Source organism: Suillus clintonianus (genome assembly GCF_016758775.1).
Source record: "Suillus clintonianus strain FC179 chromosome Unknown DEU56scaffold_256, whole genome shotgun sequence".
Classification (NCBI taxonomy): domain Eukaryota; kingdom Fungi; phylum Basidiomycota; class Agaricomycetes; order Boletales; family Suillaceae; genus Suillus; species Suillus clintonianus.
In genome coordinates, this window is record NW_024539480.1 from 1 (window position 1) to 11,473 (window position 11,473).

Genomic DNA, 11,473 nt, shown 5'->3' on the forward strand with positions numbered 1-11,473 from the left:
TTGCCCCGAGCGATCCAAGTGGTATCGGGGGCATGCGTCGCGAGTATGTTCGCGCATGTCCAATATGGAGAAATGAGTACCCTCGTTATGATTGTGTCTTCGTCAACACGAATCCGGATCTCGACGGGATGAGGGGTATGGACGTTGCGCGAGTGTTGAGTTTTTTCTCTTTCACATACAAGGCTGAATTATACCCATGCGCAGTTGTGCGGTGGTTCGATACAATTGGAGATTCACCCAACGAAGACAACGGAATGTGGATGGTACAGCCTGCTCATCACGCGAACAACTCTCCCCATATTTCCATCATTCATATTGACTCAATCTACCGCGCCGCACACCTTATTCCTATATACGGTACTCAATTTATTCCTCCGCAACATCAGCACCATCAGACTTATGATGTTTTCCGCAAGTTCTACATCAGCAAAACACTAAATTTAGCACAGCTACCGTGGCAGCTTACAGCATCTTACAGCACCTTACAGCAGTTGCAGGCACCTGTAGTGATGTGTAGCGACCACGTGCAGTGCACAATGACATAACTGTACATAAAGTAGACTTCTGCAGCGCGACATAGCACCACATAGCGCGCTACAGCGAACGACCCGAGTAGTACTAGTATTACCAGCTCTTCGAGTTGACTTGAGTTTGAACGACTTAAAAGAACGACTTGAAACAAACATTGATTCATTGAAAGAATGTACTGCGACTGCTAATACAGTAGATCCGGGATATCAAGTCAAACAGTATAGTACTACTAGTAGTACTGCCAGTATACTATATGTCGTGCCAGAAGAGTATCTATAGTTTGAATAACAGGTCAAGGAATCGGGCGCTACCTCAGAAGAATCTCGAGTGTTTGACTCAGCTCTGGGTCGCGCTCGCAGATCCTGTATCTATTTCATAGAAAATACGTCAATAGGAGCGGTCGAACAAATTTAACAGAATACAATTACCTGCCAGTGGCCCGGGCAGTGGCAGAGCCAAGTCTACTTCCGGGCTGAGCGTATCACCATCAACCTGACTAGTAGATTTGCGACGACATTTTCTAGGCTTACTACTAGTAGAGTCTTCGAGCAATGTGATGCCGATTTTGCGGACCGAATGACGTACATAACTGATGTCGATATGAGCGTCCTCCAACTTCCTCCCAGCTTCTGTAGCCTCGAACTGGTAGAGGAGCCCAAGTGCTCTATTCTGCTGGACAACGCAATCTGCGAGTGTCTTCTCCGCAAAGCAAACATCTCGCTGTGCACGGGTCGCGTTCAAAACGAGCTGGGCCTTGTGTTCCTCGCTAGACCGGGCCTGGGTGTCGATGGTGTGAGTAGATTCCTGGGCAATATTGACATTTAGTACTAGATAGCGTGTATGGATGCTGTTGAACTTACATTGTCGCTGTCTTCGCAGTTTGAGTCTGACTCTGTTTTTACCGAGAATACAGGTGATGGAACTTTGTTCGCGTTCAACCCGAGAGTAGAACGCGCAACATTCGGCGTGGTCAAGTGGCGCAATAATGCAGGGGATCGGTTTCATAGAGCGCCAATGGCCCTAGGCGTTCCAATGTGCTTCAAGTTAGAATGCAAAACACCTTGCATAGCAGTAGGTACTAGTACAGTAGACATATGTTGGGCCTCAGAGATGGACGACTTGGATGGAGTGCGATGAATGGATGATGTGTTGTTTACGACTGGTCCTTCTGTGCTTGAGCTGGAGACTGCAGAAAAAGGTCCTATTGGTTTTGGTGGTACTGGCGCACGTGTTCCGGCGTGAATTGCTTGTGTTATTAGATGGGTCTGGGGCTCATGCGAGCGTTTTTGATCAGGTGAAATCCCTGTAAGAGACGTGTCTGTTGCAGGTTGGGCACCGGAGGCCATTGAAGTTATGCTGTTAGTAGTTCAATTTTCCCGGGTCACGCCGAGAGTGAGTAGTTAAACGTGATGTGACAAATTGTACGCGAATCTCATAGTACCTACATAGGCTAACTAGCGCACAGTACAGTGAGAAACATCCATAGTAGTAGTAGGCTCTGAAAGTACAAAAGAAATGCAACAAACTAGTAGTAGTAGACCAGCAAATTCAAAGACTCGGAGTGCTGGTGCGATAGACTCGGAACAAGCGAAGATTTGAAGTACTACCGATTGTAAATCGTCAGTGTTAAGAGGAAGTTGAGTCGAACAACGGACACTTACCATTGACGATCAGCACGGCAAGAGCCCACTACTGACGACCCTTCCCCTTCCCCTTCCCCTTGCCACTCCCACTCCCATTCACCTGCGCCTTTGCCTCCTTCTGCTGTTTCCCCCTAGTAGACCCTTCACCTTCCGGCTGAACCTTCAACTTCTTTGCTGAGCGCTCAGGCTGCACGTCGAGCAATAACCCAGTAGATGAAGAGGCCGGCGTCGTGGCGGACGAGGGGCGAGTTGTGGGATCAGATGAGGAAGAAGTTGTCGTAATGGTCGAAGGATCGGTTGGTCCGGTACTGGTAGACTCGGAGCTTGTGGGTTGTTGAACGACAACGTGCATTGTCTTGCGTTTGTCGTATTTGTGGTGGCGCCAGTCCAAGTAGCGGCAATATGCTGTAAGGTAGATCGCGGAGGAGATAGAGTTGAGGGCTGCCCCCCAAACGGGCTCGAATACGGGATGGGAATCACGCGCACTCTGAACTGCACTCTCCTCAAGACCCATACCCTCCATCAACGATACAATGTAATCCTTCAAGCTATCTGCGGCGTTATCCAACATGCGTTCAACATCACCCATCTGCAACACGGGGTAAAGGGTCTGTGGGGGGCGAGTTGAGGCCAAAAATTAGTAGATACTAATAAGGTGAACACATAGTACGTACCCCCTCTGCGAAGGTAGAAGCATCCTTGTTGTTGAAATCAAAGTGACCGTCCGTGCCACGTTTGTATATGCTATAGCGGACCTCGCTGATATCAATCCAGGTGTGAGACTTGATCTCCACCGGTCCAAACCTCAAGCTCTTCTTGATGCGGGATGGGATGAAGTCTTCGTAATCTAACGCGGGAGCTGAGCGAAGTTGTTGAATAGTGGTATCCCCTTCGTTCGGTTGTTGCCATTTAATTCGCTCTTTGAAGGATATGATGAAAGCGTAATCAATGTCTTGATGGCCGTCGCATGTGTTGCTTAGCTTCCGCACCATGCAGTTGGTATCTGAGGAAAGCCCGCATTCTCCAACCCATTTGGACACCGGCTTCGCTACCACCATCTCATCTGACTCTATATCCTCCGGGGGTTGTGCTGTGACGGTAAGGTGTAGATCTGGTATATTCGTCGAATCCTTGTTTTGGATGCGGTGATTGAGGTGTACAGTGGTGTCGATCAGGAGCTTGTCGTAAGGGATGGCTTCCGTGAACTTGTTCACGGCCTTCGCAAGGTGCGCAGCTGGTTGTTCATGGACGGGAAGGGGGGGCATGATGTATATATCTTGAGTATCCGCGAAGTAGACGAATCTGTAGTAAGAAATAAGACGTGGTCAGTGTACGCGTACGACTCAGCTACTACTCTAGTGTTTACTTTGCTCTGACTTCAAAATCTCGCTCTTCCGACGTAAATGCTACCACCACCGCGTACTCTGCAGGCGTGATATCGGCGATGACCTCAGATAACGGTAAATATGAATCTACGATACTTAACGTGTAGATCGGCCTACAATTGTATGAGGTTGAGGATGTTGGAGTGCTTCAAGGACAATGGCGCAATGGTCTTCAAGTTTGTGTTGATGAATGGTCAGGAAGAAGATTTGAATGTGTAGTAAGCGATCTGAGAAATACTAACCTAAGCTTAAAGAATCGGGATTATCCAAGTCTGTAAATTGAACCCCGAGTGTTGTCTTTATTGCTGTCTTGAGGTCTTCAAGGATTTGCTTGTCTTGAAGTTCTGTTTCCGTTGGAACATGATTATACAAGGAACAGGAGATTTTCTCGAGTTGTACACATTGAGGAGGGAGGATCAAATTCATTGAGGGTGATCTTGAGAGCCAAGATTTTGAACTCTGTGAGAGCTTAGAATAAAGAGCTGGAAGAGCCATGCCAGTGAGATTGCTGGTGACAGGCATTGAGAGAGGTAGTATGATGCTGACAACCAGTGGGGGTTGGCCTGTCAATCATCTCCATTGATGACTGGAGTTTATTAGTCAGCTGAGAGCCACGTGTCGTAAGGTAGCGCTATACAGCGCTACACAGCAGGTCCTCGTACAGTCTAGGATTGTGCAGTGTCTTACAGTGACGCATAGTATCATACATCGAGCGCAGAGTGCTTCAATAATTAATATCAACTATCATCTTCATACCATTGAATCATAATGCAAAAGACTACACTAGTTTGAGATAGCATAGTAGAAGTCTTTGTTGATGTACTTATTTAGGAAGAATGTCTGAGCAAAGTGAGCACTATTTTGTGCTGTTAAACGAGAATCAGCAACACGACCAAAGCGGGGGATAATTTGAGCAAAAGAACGAAGTTGATCTAGTGGGAGGATATCACCGAAGGGAGTCCCTGCTGATCGCATTGCACGTTTTAAAACATGCATCTGTGTTGTGCATTCCAGCAAGCTTCCATGACGCTGAGGCATAACATCTAGGCGCTGAACATAAGTAAGAAAACGCGTGGCCCAAGGGGCACTACCAGGTTTTCCTCGTGGAGGAAGCGGTTGCATGATAAGGTGCACCTCAACAACATCATGGCCTGCAAGTTGCTCGGATGTCAAACTCGGACACAAGTATACAAATGGACATCTGAGAAACATACCTTTAAGCCCACTAGTAGGCCATTGTTCACGTCCGGTGTCATCAACAGTGAAAATAGCAGCGTCATAACGCCCATACTTCCAAGTTGCGCTCGGAGGATGCGCGTTGACTGTGAGAGCAGGAGGAGTGATTGATGGGCTGTGGTACGATGCCTGCTGCACGCGTACTTTAAACCAGACCATAAGGTCATTAAAAGGAAGAGGTGCATCAGGCAATGCTCGGCGTTGTCCCCTCAGCGAGTGGACGTTCTGAGCCATAGCCCTCTCGTTGAATATAGTCAGCGAGTGCTCCCCGCAAGTCAGGTAGAGAGAATTTGTCAGCGACGACATTCGACTGGTATGCTGTCGTATCGAAGGATCGAAATTCAGGTGGATTGCCTGCTGCACCGACCACGAATGTGCGGATGAGGTCTGGCTACTTCAATAATCTGAAGAGAGTTGCTCTGCCTTCTTGAAGAAATCGGTCACTACACGCTTCGGCCCCCAGAGATCATCCAAACCTGTCTGCAAGTTTGATTTGTCGGCGTGTGGATCTTCGTCGTGCGACTCGTCATGATGTTCCGAACTGGTGTCCGTCATTCGAGAAGTAGAAGCTTGTGACTGTGATTGTGAACGAGCGATTATTGATGTTGCAATCTGGAAGTTTCGACATTTCTCTCGGCGATCAAGAAACCGGCATATTTGAGCATCATAGTTGATGTTGTTGGAGGAATCTGCGGGATCCTTGATTAGGGTGATGTGAGCGTGCTCTGTGGTGTCAGCAGACCACTGCAAGAGAGAGCCGACTTGACGTATGCTGGGCTCGACACTCTGCATCAACTCCAATTTGGGTATATGCCAGTTGTCGAGGACCTGTTTGCTCTTTGCACCTCGACGTGCACCGCAAGCAATGATTTCTTGCTTGTGTTCGTGAAATTCCTCGAGGGCACCGAGAATCTTTTGACAATGGCGCTTCGTCGATCGTTGTCGCTTGCGATATGTAGCGAAAGTCCATCAGCGTGCGAACAGCTATCACAACACTACGGGGGGCTGCGTCGGCAATGAGAGCAACAATATAGCGTTGCATATCACGTTGGGCTCTTCCAGTGACTTGTTTAAGCTTGGAAATGCCATCCTTGAAGTGTCGGAACGTCGTGAGTGGTTGCGAAACGGAGAAGCGAAAGTCTAGTTCCTGTTCGCCAACAGCTGCAAGACACCATTTAACATCGTGATCATAGAACTCACGGTGCCAGTGATGCAGGGGTTCGGGAGTGAAAAATACATGCGGATCCGCAAGTGACCAATCACGCCAGAATGGCTGGGCTACGCCACTCAGGCGGAATGGAGCGCATGCATTAAAGTAACCTTCGACGTTGAGGGGGGTCACAACTAATGCTCGAAAGCTGGTCGAGAGTCATTTTAGCTGTTCGAGGGGAGTGCTGGAAGGCGTCTCCGAAGTTTTCATACATAGCCATAGTGATCGGTGAGGTCTTTCCTCGGACACATGCGAGCATGCATGCCTCGGGTGTATCGACAATGTATGAAGCTAAGGGAGTGAAACAGTATCTGAGGTTCCCAAGTGGGTCCGACATCATCCGGCCGATGCGTGCAGCTTGCTTGAGCGGCTCTAGCACGATATCTAGACACTGGTGGACTAAGCGGGCTTCAAGAACACTCTGCATCCGTTTCACTGGATGCAGAAATTCAGCAATTGGAAGCAGCGCTGTTAGGAGGAAAGCATGTGAGGATGCCTTGTTTCGAGTTGCCATCTTGATATTGGCAAGGCTGATCAGGAGCGGGTGAGCGACACGTCCACCAGTCATGTTGGTGATGTTGGTCTTATCAGAGGACAGTATGATGCCTAACAATGTCGCACCATCTGGAAGTTGTGACTACGATGAGATGTGAGAGTTAGCAAGTTGGAGACCATTGATAGTCAGGTATGTATTACCTGCATCGACCATGCTGCGTCACCTGTCAGCCATTCATTGTAAATTCGTGATGTGCATTCCACTGTGTGATATACACGTTGCGGCGTGACATCTATTTCTTTAGCAAACAACGGGTGGCTAAAAAGCGATTCGATACAATCCAATGGATCGCGCCAGTACAAATATAGCGGCTGTTTTGTTGGGTGAGTGGTTGAGACTATGCGGTACTGCCACTTCGGAACAGGAGGTAGCAGCTCAGCACGACCACGCAACTCCTTGGCTGTACAAAAGGAGAGAGACAATGCTTTAATCTGCGAAGAAATCAGCACTTGTGACGGTAACATGCCAGCTGACTCAAGCCGTACTAATTCGAGCTCCAGGAACTCATCTATGGCGGCCATACTTAATGACGAGCACAGGAGAAAGCTGCCGAGCTCCCAGTCCTGACGGGACGCGAATGGATAGTAAAGGTTGTCCTTGCGATATGCTGAATAGGGATCCATATTAAACCTGTCCCAAAAGGTCTGGCCGCGCCGATACACTTTCGCAGCGTTCCTGAAGCGCTCGACGTAAGGCTTCTCCGAAGCTTGGCTGCCCAAAGGCTCTTCAACCGACCCTGGCAGGTCACTCTCCAAGCCCACCACGCCTCCCTCGTCACCGTAGAAATAGCCCGAGTCATTCAAATCCTGAACATGCACCATTTCCTCACTATCAACTTGAACTTGAAAAGGGCTTGGTGTTCTGGAATGACGAGGGTTGGATGACGACTCAGATGGGCCGAGAGTTGCGTGCTGGTCCGCGAACTGTGAGTCTTGCAAGATTTGCGCTGCATCCTCAAGCTGATCAACCCATCATAGACAGGATGTAAGGGGCTGGCTCAGGTGTCGTGAAACAGCCCAAGCGCTCTGAAACTCTTTCAAACAGTTAGGGCAATTAGTTGTCATTGAGATTGAGCAGGGAGTCGGGACGGAGGTACTAGTGATGGACTTTGCTACTGTAGTACTAGTACGTAACTCGTGAACGTGCCGGTACGATTCGGATTCGGTAGTACTACCACTTAGTAATTAAGCACCATGCTGGTACCTACCCATGGATGCTGTAACTATTATTTAACCTGATTTTGAAGGTTCATCTTCTCCATCACTCGCCTACTAGTTGTGTGCTTACCATGGGCCGACAGAGGGGGCAACAAGTCGGAGTCCCGTCGCTTCAAGTCGTTGAATCAGACATCGACAATGAACCAGTGACGTCGGTCCAACCTCCCCGTCGTCGTTCCAACCGACCTGGTGCTGGTGCTGGAGGAAGGAATTCTCAGCTAGAGAAGATAGGAAATGCTCTTCAGACTCCGGCCAGAGCACCTGGAAAATCAAAGGTTCAGAACGTCGTTGTCCCGTTTGATGAACCTGAAAATGCGATGGCTCCGGTGGCAAAGAAGAAGAGGGGAGGAAAAGCTCCTCGGCAGCTTGAGACTCGGAGAAACTTAAGTGCAATAGTAAGTACCTGCTTGGTTGATGTTCATTCCTGAAACTGCATCATCACGGCGGTACTAATGTTTGGTATTTAGCAGGAGGCATCCGAGTCAAACCCTAGTGCTGCAGGTCCCACACCTGCTCTACACGTCGCGGATACGGGAAGGTTTGGTTTGCAGGGTCATCCAGTTCCCTCAACATATGTTGGTTCCAAACCACTCCAGTCCCACCAAACGGATCCTCAGCCTGATTTAACGATATCTCCTGCCCGGCCCTATGTCCATGATCATGGTACCTCTCAAGGTGCTTCTCGCAGCGTCTCTCGTGGTATTTCTCGTGGTGCTTCTCGTCGTGGTGCTTCTCGGCGTGGTGCTTCTCACGGTGCTTCTCGAAGTGTCTCTCACGGCGCCTCTTATGGCGCTCCTCATGACCATCAGGCTGATGAAAGTAGAATTCCAGCTGTCCAGCATCCTGCTGGTGCTCGTATTGTTTCTCGTAGTGTTCTCATTCTGTCGTCAACCAACGCTCGGGCATCTATTCCTATTCTCAACACTGCTGTTCAGCGGGAGCCATCAGCGACCATGACACCCCACCATACCGTTGCTCGCACTCCTCCTGCTTTCGGTTCCTTCGTCAGTCAAAATATGTCCATCGTTGAAACTGAAGAAGGTCATGAAGAGGCGGACATTGAAGAGGATGAAGATGACGTTGAAGAGAATGAAGATGACATTGAGGAGGGCAGAGATTTTGCAGAAGATGATGGCGTTGATAACGAGCTTGAGGGTGGAGATTTTGCGCAAGACGATGATTTGGATGAGATTATGGAGCACGAGGAGGATTTTTACGGGAGTGACACCGTCATGCACCCCCCACATCACGGTGATCAAACCTATCGTGGCAGCACGCAAGCAAGACACCCTACGCAAGCACCTGATCATAGCGTGTGTTCACAGGATGAGGATGAGGATGGCGCGGGAGTGGCTGGCATGGACCGTCATGATCGGAATAACCACACCACTAGCAGGACGGCGCCAAAGCGATCCGGTCTACAGAGTACTAACAAACAAGTTCCGAGTCTTTTGAACGCTCCCGTAGTCGTAAGTACTCACCCATACTATCGCCATGTATTGACACTGTTTTTCAGCCAAATATCGATTATGATATCCTCCAGGCTCACCACACGAAAAATCGTCGACCACGTTCTCCGTCCCCTACGTATTTGAGCAGTGCACGGAACCACCACCCGAAGACCAAGCGTGCTCGCACAAGAAACTCCCAGTCAAGCGATGACCGTGACTCTGACCAGCAGGACAACTTGGAGGATCTCAATGAGGTCGATATCGATAGTGGGAGGCGCCACCGCACCAAGAACGCGAAGGGTGCTGCTACCAATCGTGATGCAACTAATGTTGGGTTCTACCCATCACTCTGGCAAAAACTCCTTGACCGCGCGAAGGCTAATTTCAGGCTCTATATTGCTACTTCAGTCCCATTCCCCGACAAAGAGGAATCCATCGGTGGTACCGGAGTCTGTGGTGAAGTGATCGCGGAAGCGATCGTACAGTGGCAAGAACAGAAACGCAAACTCGAGAAAGGTATTTTCTTTTCTCTAATTACAGTGTTACCGCCCACTGACACACATACAAAGGCTACTACCCTGAGTTCAAAACGGGGATGGCTACCGTGGTGAGTGCTCCGATTTTTACCAAGATATATTTCCATTAACTAAGTCACACGGATCTAGGTCTTTAACGATGCCGCGACATTCCGCAGCAAGATCAAACAGATTGTACTTACTGTCGTTCCGATGGTATATGAACTCGCCCTCGGCATCAACGGGAATACAACTGATAGCGTCAAACTCAAGGCAACCGCTTTGCTGAAGAAAGCAATATATTTGCGTGGCGAGCCTGATTCTGAGGTACGTTGTTCGTCGTCCTTGATATTCGATTCTAAACATCTAGTAGGGTCGTGCATCTAACTTTGCAAACGACGCAGTTCGCATCGTTTGCCATAAGTCATTTTATGACAATGGATCCAAATCGCTAAAGCATTTCGCCGAGTTTCAGAAGACCATCCCGCCCGCAGCGCTCTTCCTCGTTGGGACTATTGTGAGTGCGCCTGTAGTATGCTTAAACTTGAAGTGCATTCACTGATTCTGAGTTTATCCTAGATTCGCAATGTCATCTGCATCTACAGTAAATATGGCCAGGTGAATCGCACCAAGCAGACGCCTATCGAGGATTCGGAGAATGCATACGATCGCATTTCTACGCTGTTCAACCGCACGAACAAAGACGCGTATCACGGGCCGAAACTTCGTCAAATGCTCAAAGCTTGGGCATTGGAAGGCATGTAAGTTTCGGCATGATTTTTCATGGCAGTAGCAGTATATTGACCATCGAGTTAGGAATGTACATGGCGCCGGCCTTGGTGATCACGAAGGTGACGACAGCTCAGAGTGGGATGTTGATCTCGCGTAGTTTTACATACTACTACTTACTAGTCCTATCATTTTATTTTGAATTGAATTATCATTGGCTTCGTATTAATGCGCTGCTAGCATGCAAGAACAAAAACTATACTAGCAGTACTGGTAGTGTAATAAGAGTGCTATGGAACACCATACACCACTGTATGACACTGCATAGCAGGTTTGTGCTATACAGCGTCATACAGCGCTACAGTGTTGTGCAGGATTGTGCAGCGCTGTGCCAGCTGTACCCGACTGCACAGCATGACACATCCGAAGCACACACTACGGCTCGGCTGCACATGGGGGGACCTTCCTGCGAACCCTGAGTCACTGTACGGCAATATGCAGTGCCACATACCCCATTTGGGTTTTGCTGATGTGATCTCCGGCAATAAAATGGAACACCTCTGAACAGGAACTTCAGGATACGGTACGTGTTTATTTCGTCATCTGTGGGGTGGTTAAGTATCACCATGATTCATACCCATCCTCGATGCGTGAAAACAGAACCTATCAATTCAGAATAGTAGTTCGGGTGACTCATCCCAATCGCAGGCAGCATACGACTCAAGTGGAAGAGAAGAACGAAGCGTGTGGCAGCGAATGTTCCTTGGCCTTTGCGTAAACTTTGCGTAAGCAGAAGACGATCAGAGGGGTCCGAATGCCAATATAAAAGTGACCAGTAAGCAAAAAAACACAGTGAGCCAGTACGAGGGAATGTTCCAGAGCCAATTAGATAACGGGGCTCGATAGGCAACGAACTCTCTGGAATGATACCATTCATCAACAACAGACATCGAGAATGCACGAGAGTGCTTCGCAGCGAACAGCCCCAGGTCTTATCTAG

The 11,473-nt window shown here is 48.8% G+C and overlaps 4 protein-coding genes across 4 annotated transcripts; 2 read left to right on the plus strand and 2 right to left on the minus strand.

Annotated features, from left to right (window-relative positions):
- DEU56DRAFT_750126 (uncharacterized protein) lies at nucleotides 1–545 on the plus strand (the record flags this gene model as incomplete). Its single annotated transcript, XM_041349508.1, has 1 exon — nucleotides 1–545. A coding segment is annotated over one exon (545 nt), but the record flags the coding sequence as incomplete, so codon positions are not given.
- Nucleotides 546–2,529: 1,984 nt separating this feature from the next.
- On the minus strand, nucleotides 2,530–3,626 carry DEU56DRAFT_709653 (uncharacterized protein; the record flags this gene model as incomplete). Its single annotated transcript, XM_041347471.1, has 3 exons — nucleotides 2,530–2,784; nucleotides 2,849–3,476; nucleotides 3,541–3,626. Coding segments are annotated over 3 exons (969 nt in total), but the record flags the coding sequence as incomplete, so codon positions are not given.
- Nucleotides 3,627–4,342: 716 nt separating this feature from the next.
- DEU56DRAFT_874535 (uncharacterized protein) lies at nucleotides 4,343–7,625 on the minus strand (the record flags this gene model as incomplete). The annotated part of the gene is made up of 9 exons (XM_041355982.1): nucleotides 4,343–4,710; nucleotides 4,774–4,989; nucleotides 5,018–5,186; nucleotides 5,240–5,707; nucleotides 5,778–6,139; nucleotides 6,312–6,642; nucleotides 6,702–6,992; nucleotides 7,047–7,507; nucleotides 7,541–7,625. The coding sequence occupies 9 exons, from the start codon at nucleotides 7,623–7,625 to the stop codon at nucleotides 4,343–4,345; spliced, it is 2,751 nt and encodes a 916-aa protein (XP_041200565.1).
- Nucleotides 7,626–7,849: 224 nt separating this feature from the next.
- DEU56DRAFT_762556 (uncharacterized protein) lies at nucleotides 7,850–10,633 on the plus strand (the record flags this gene model as incomplete). The annotated part of the gene is made up of 8 exons (XM_041350722.1): nucleotides 7,850–8,173; nucleotides 8,246–9,247; nucleotides 9,295–9,745; nucleotides 9,799–9,836; nucleotides 9,895–10,071; nucleotides 10,118–10,261; nucleotides 10,324–10,505; nucleotides 10,561–10,633. 8 exons carry the CDS (start codon nucleotides 7,850–7,852, stop codon nucleotides 10,631–10,633), a joined length of 2,391 nt encoding a protein of 796 aa, XP_041200566.1.
- Nucleotides 10,634–11,473: the final 840 nt, after the last annotated feature.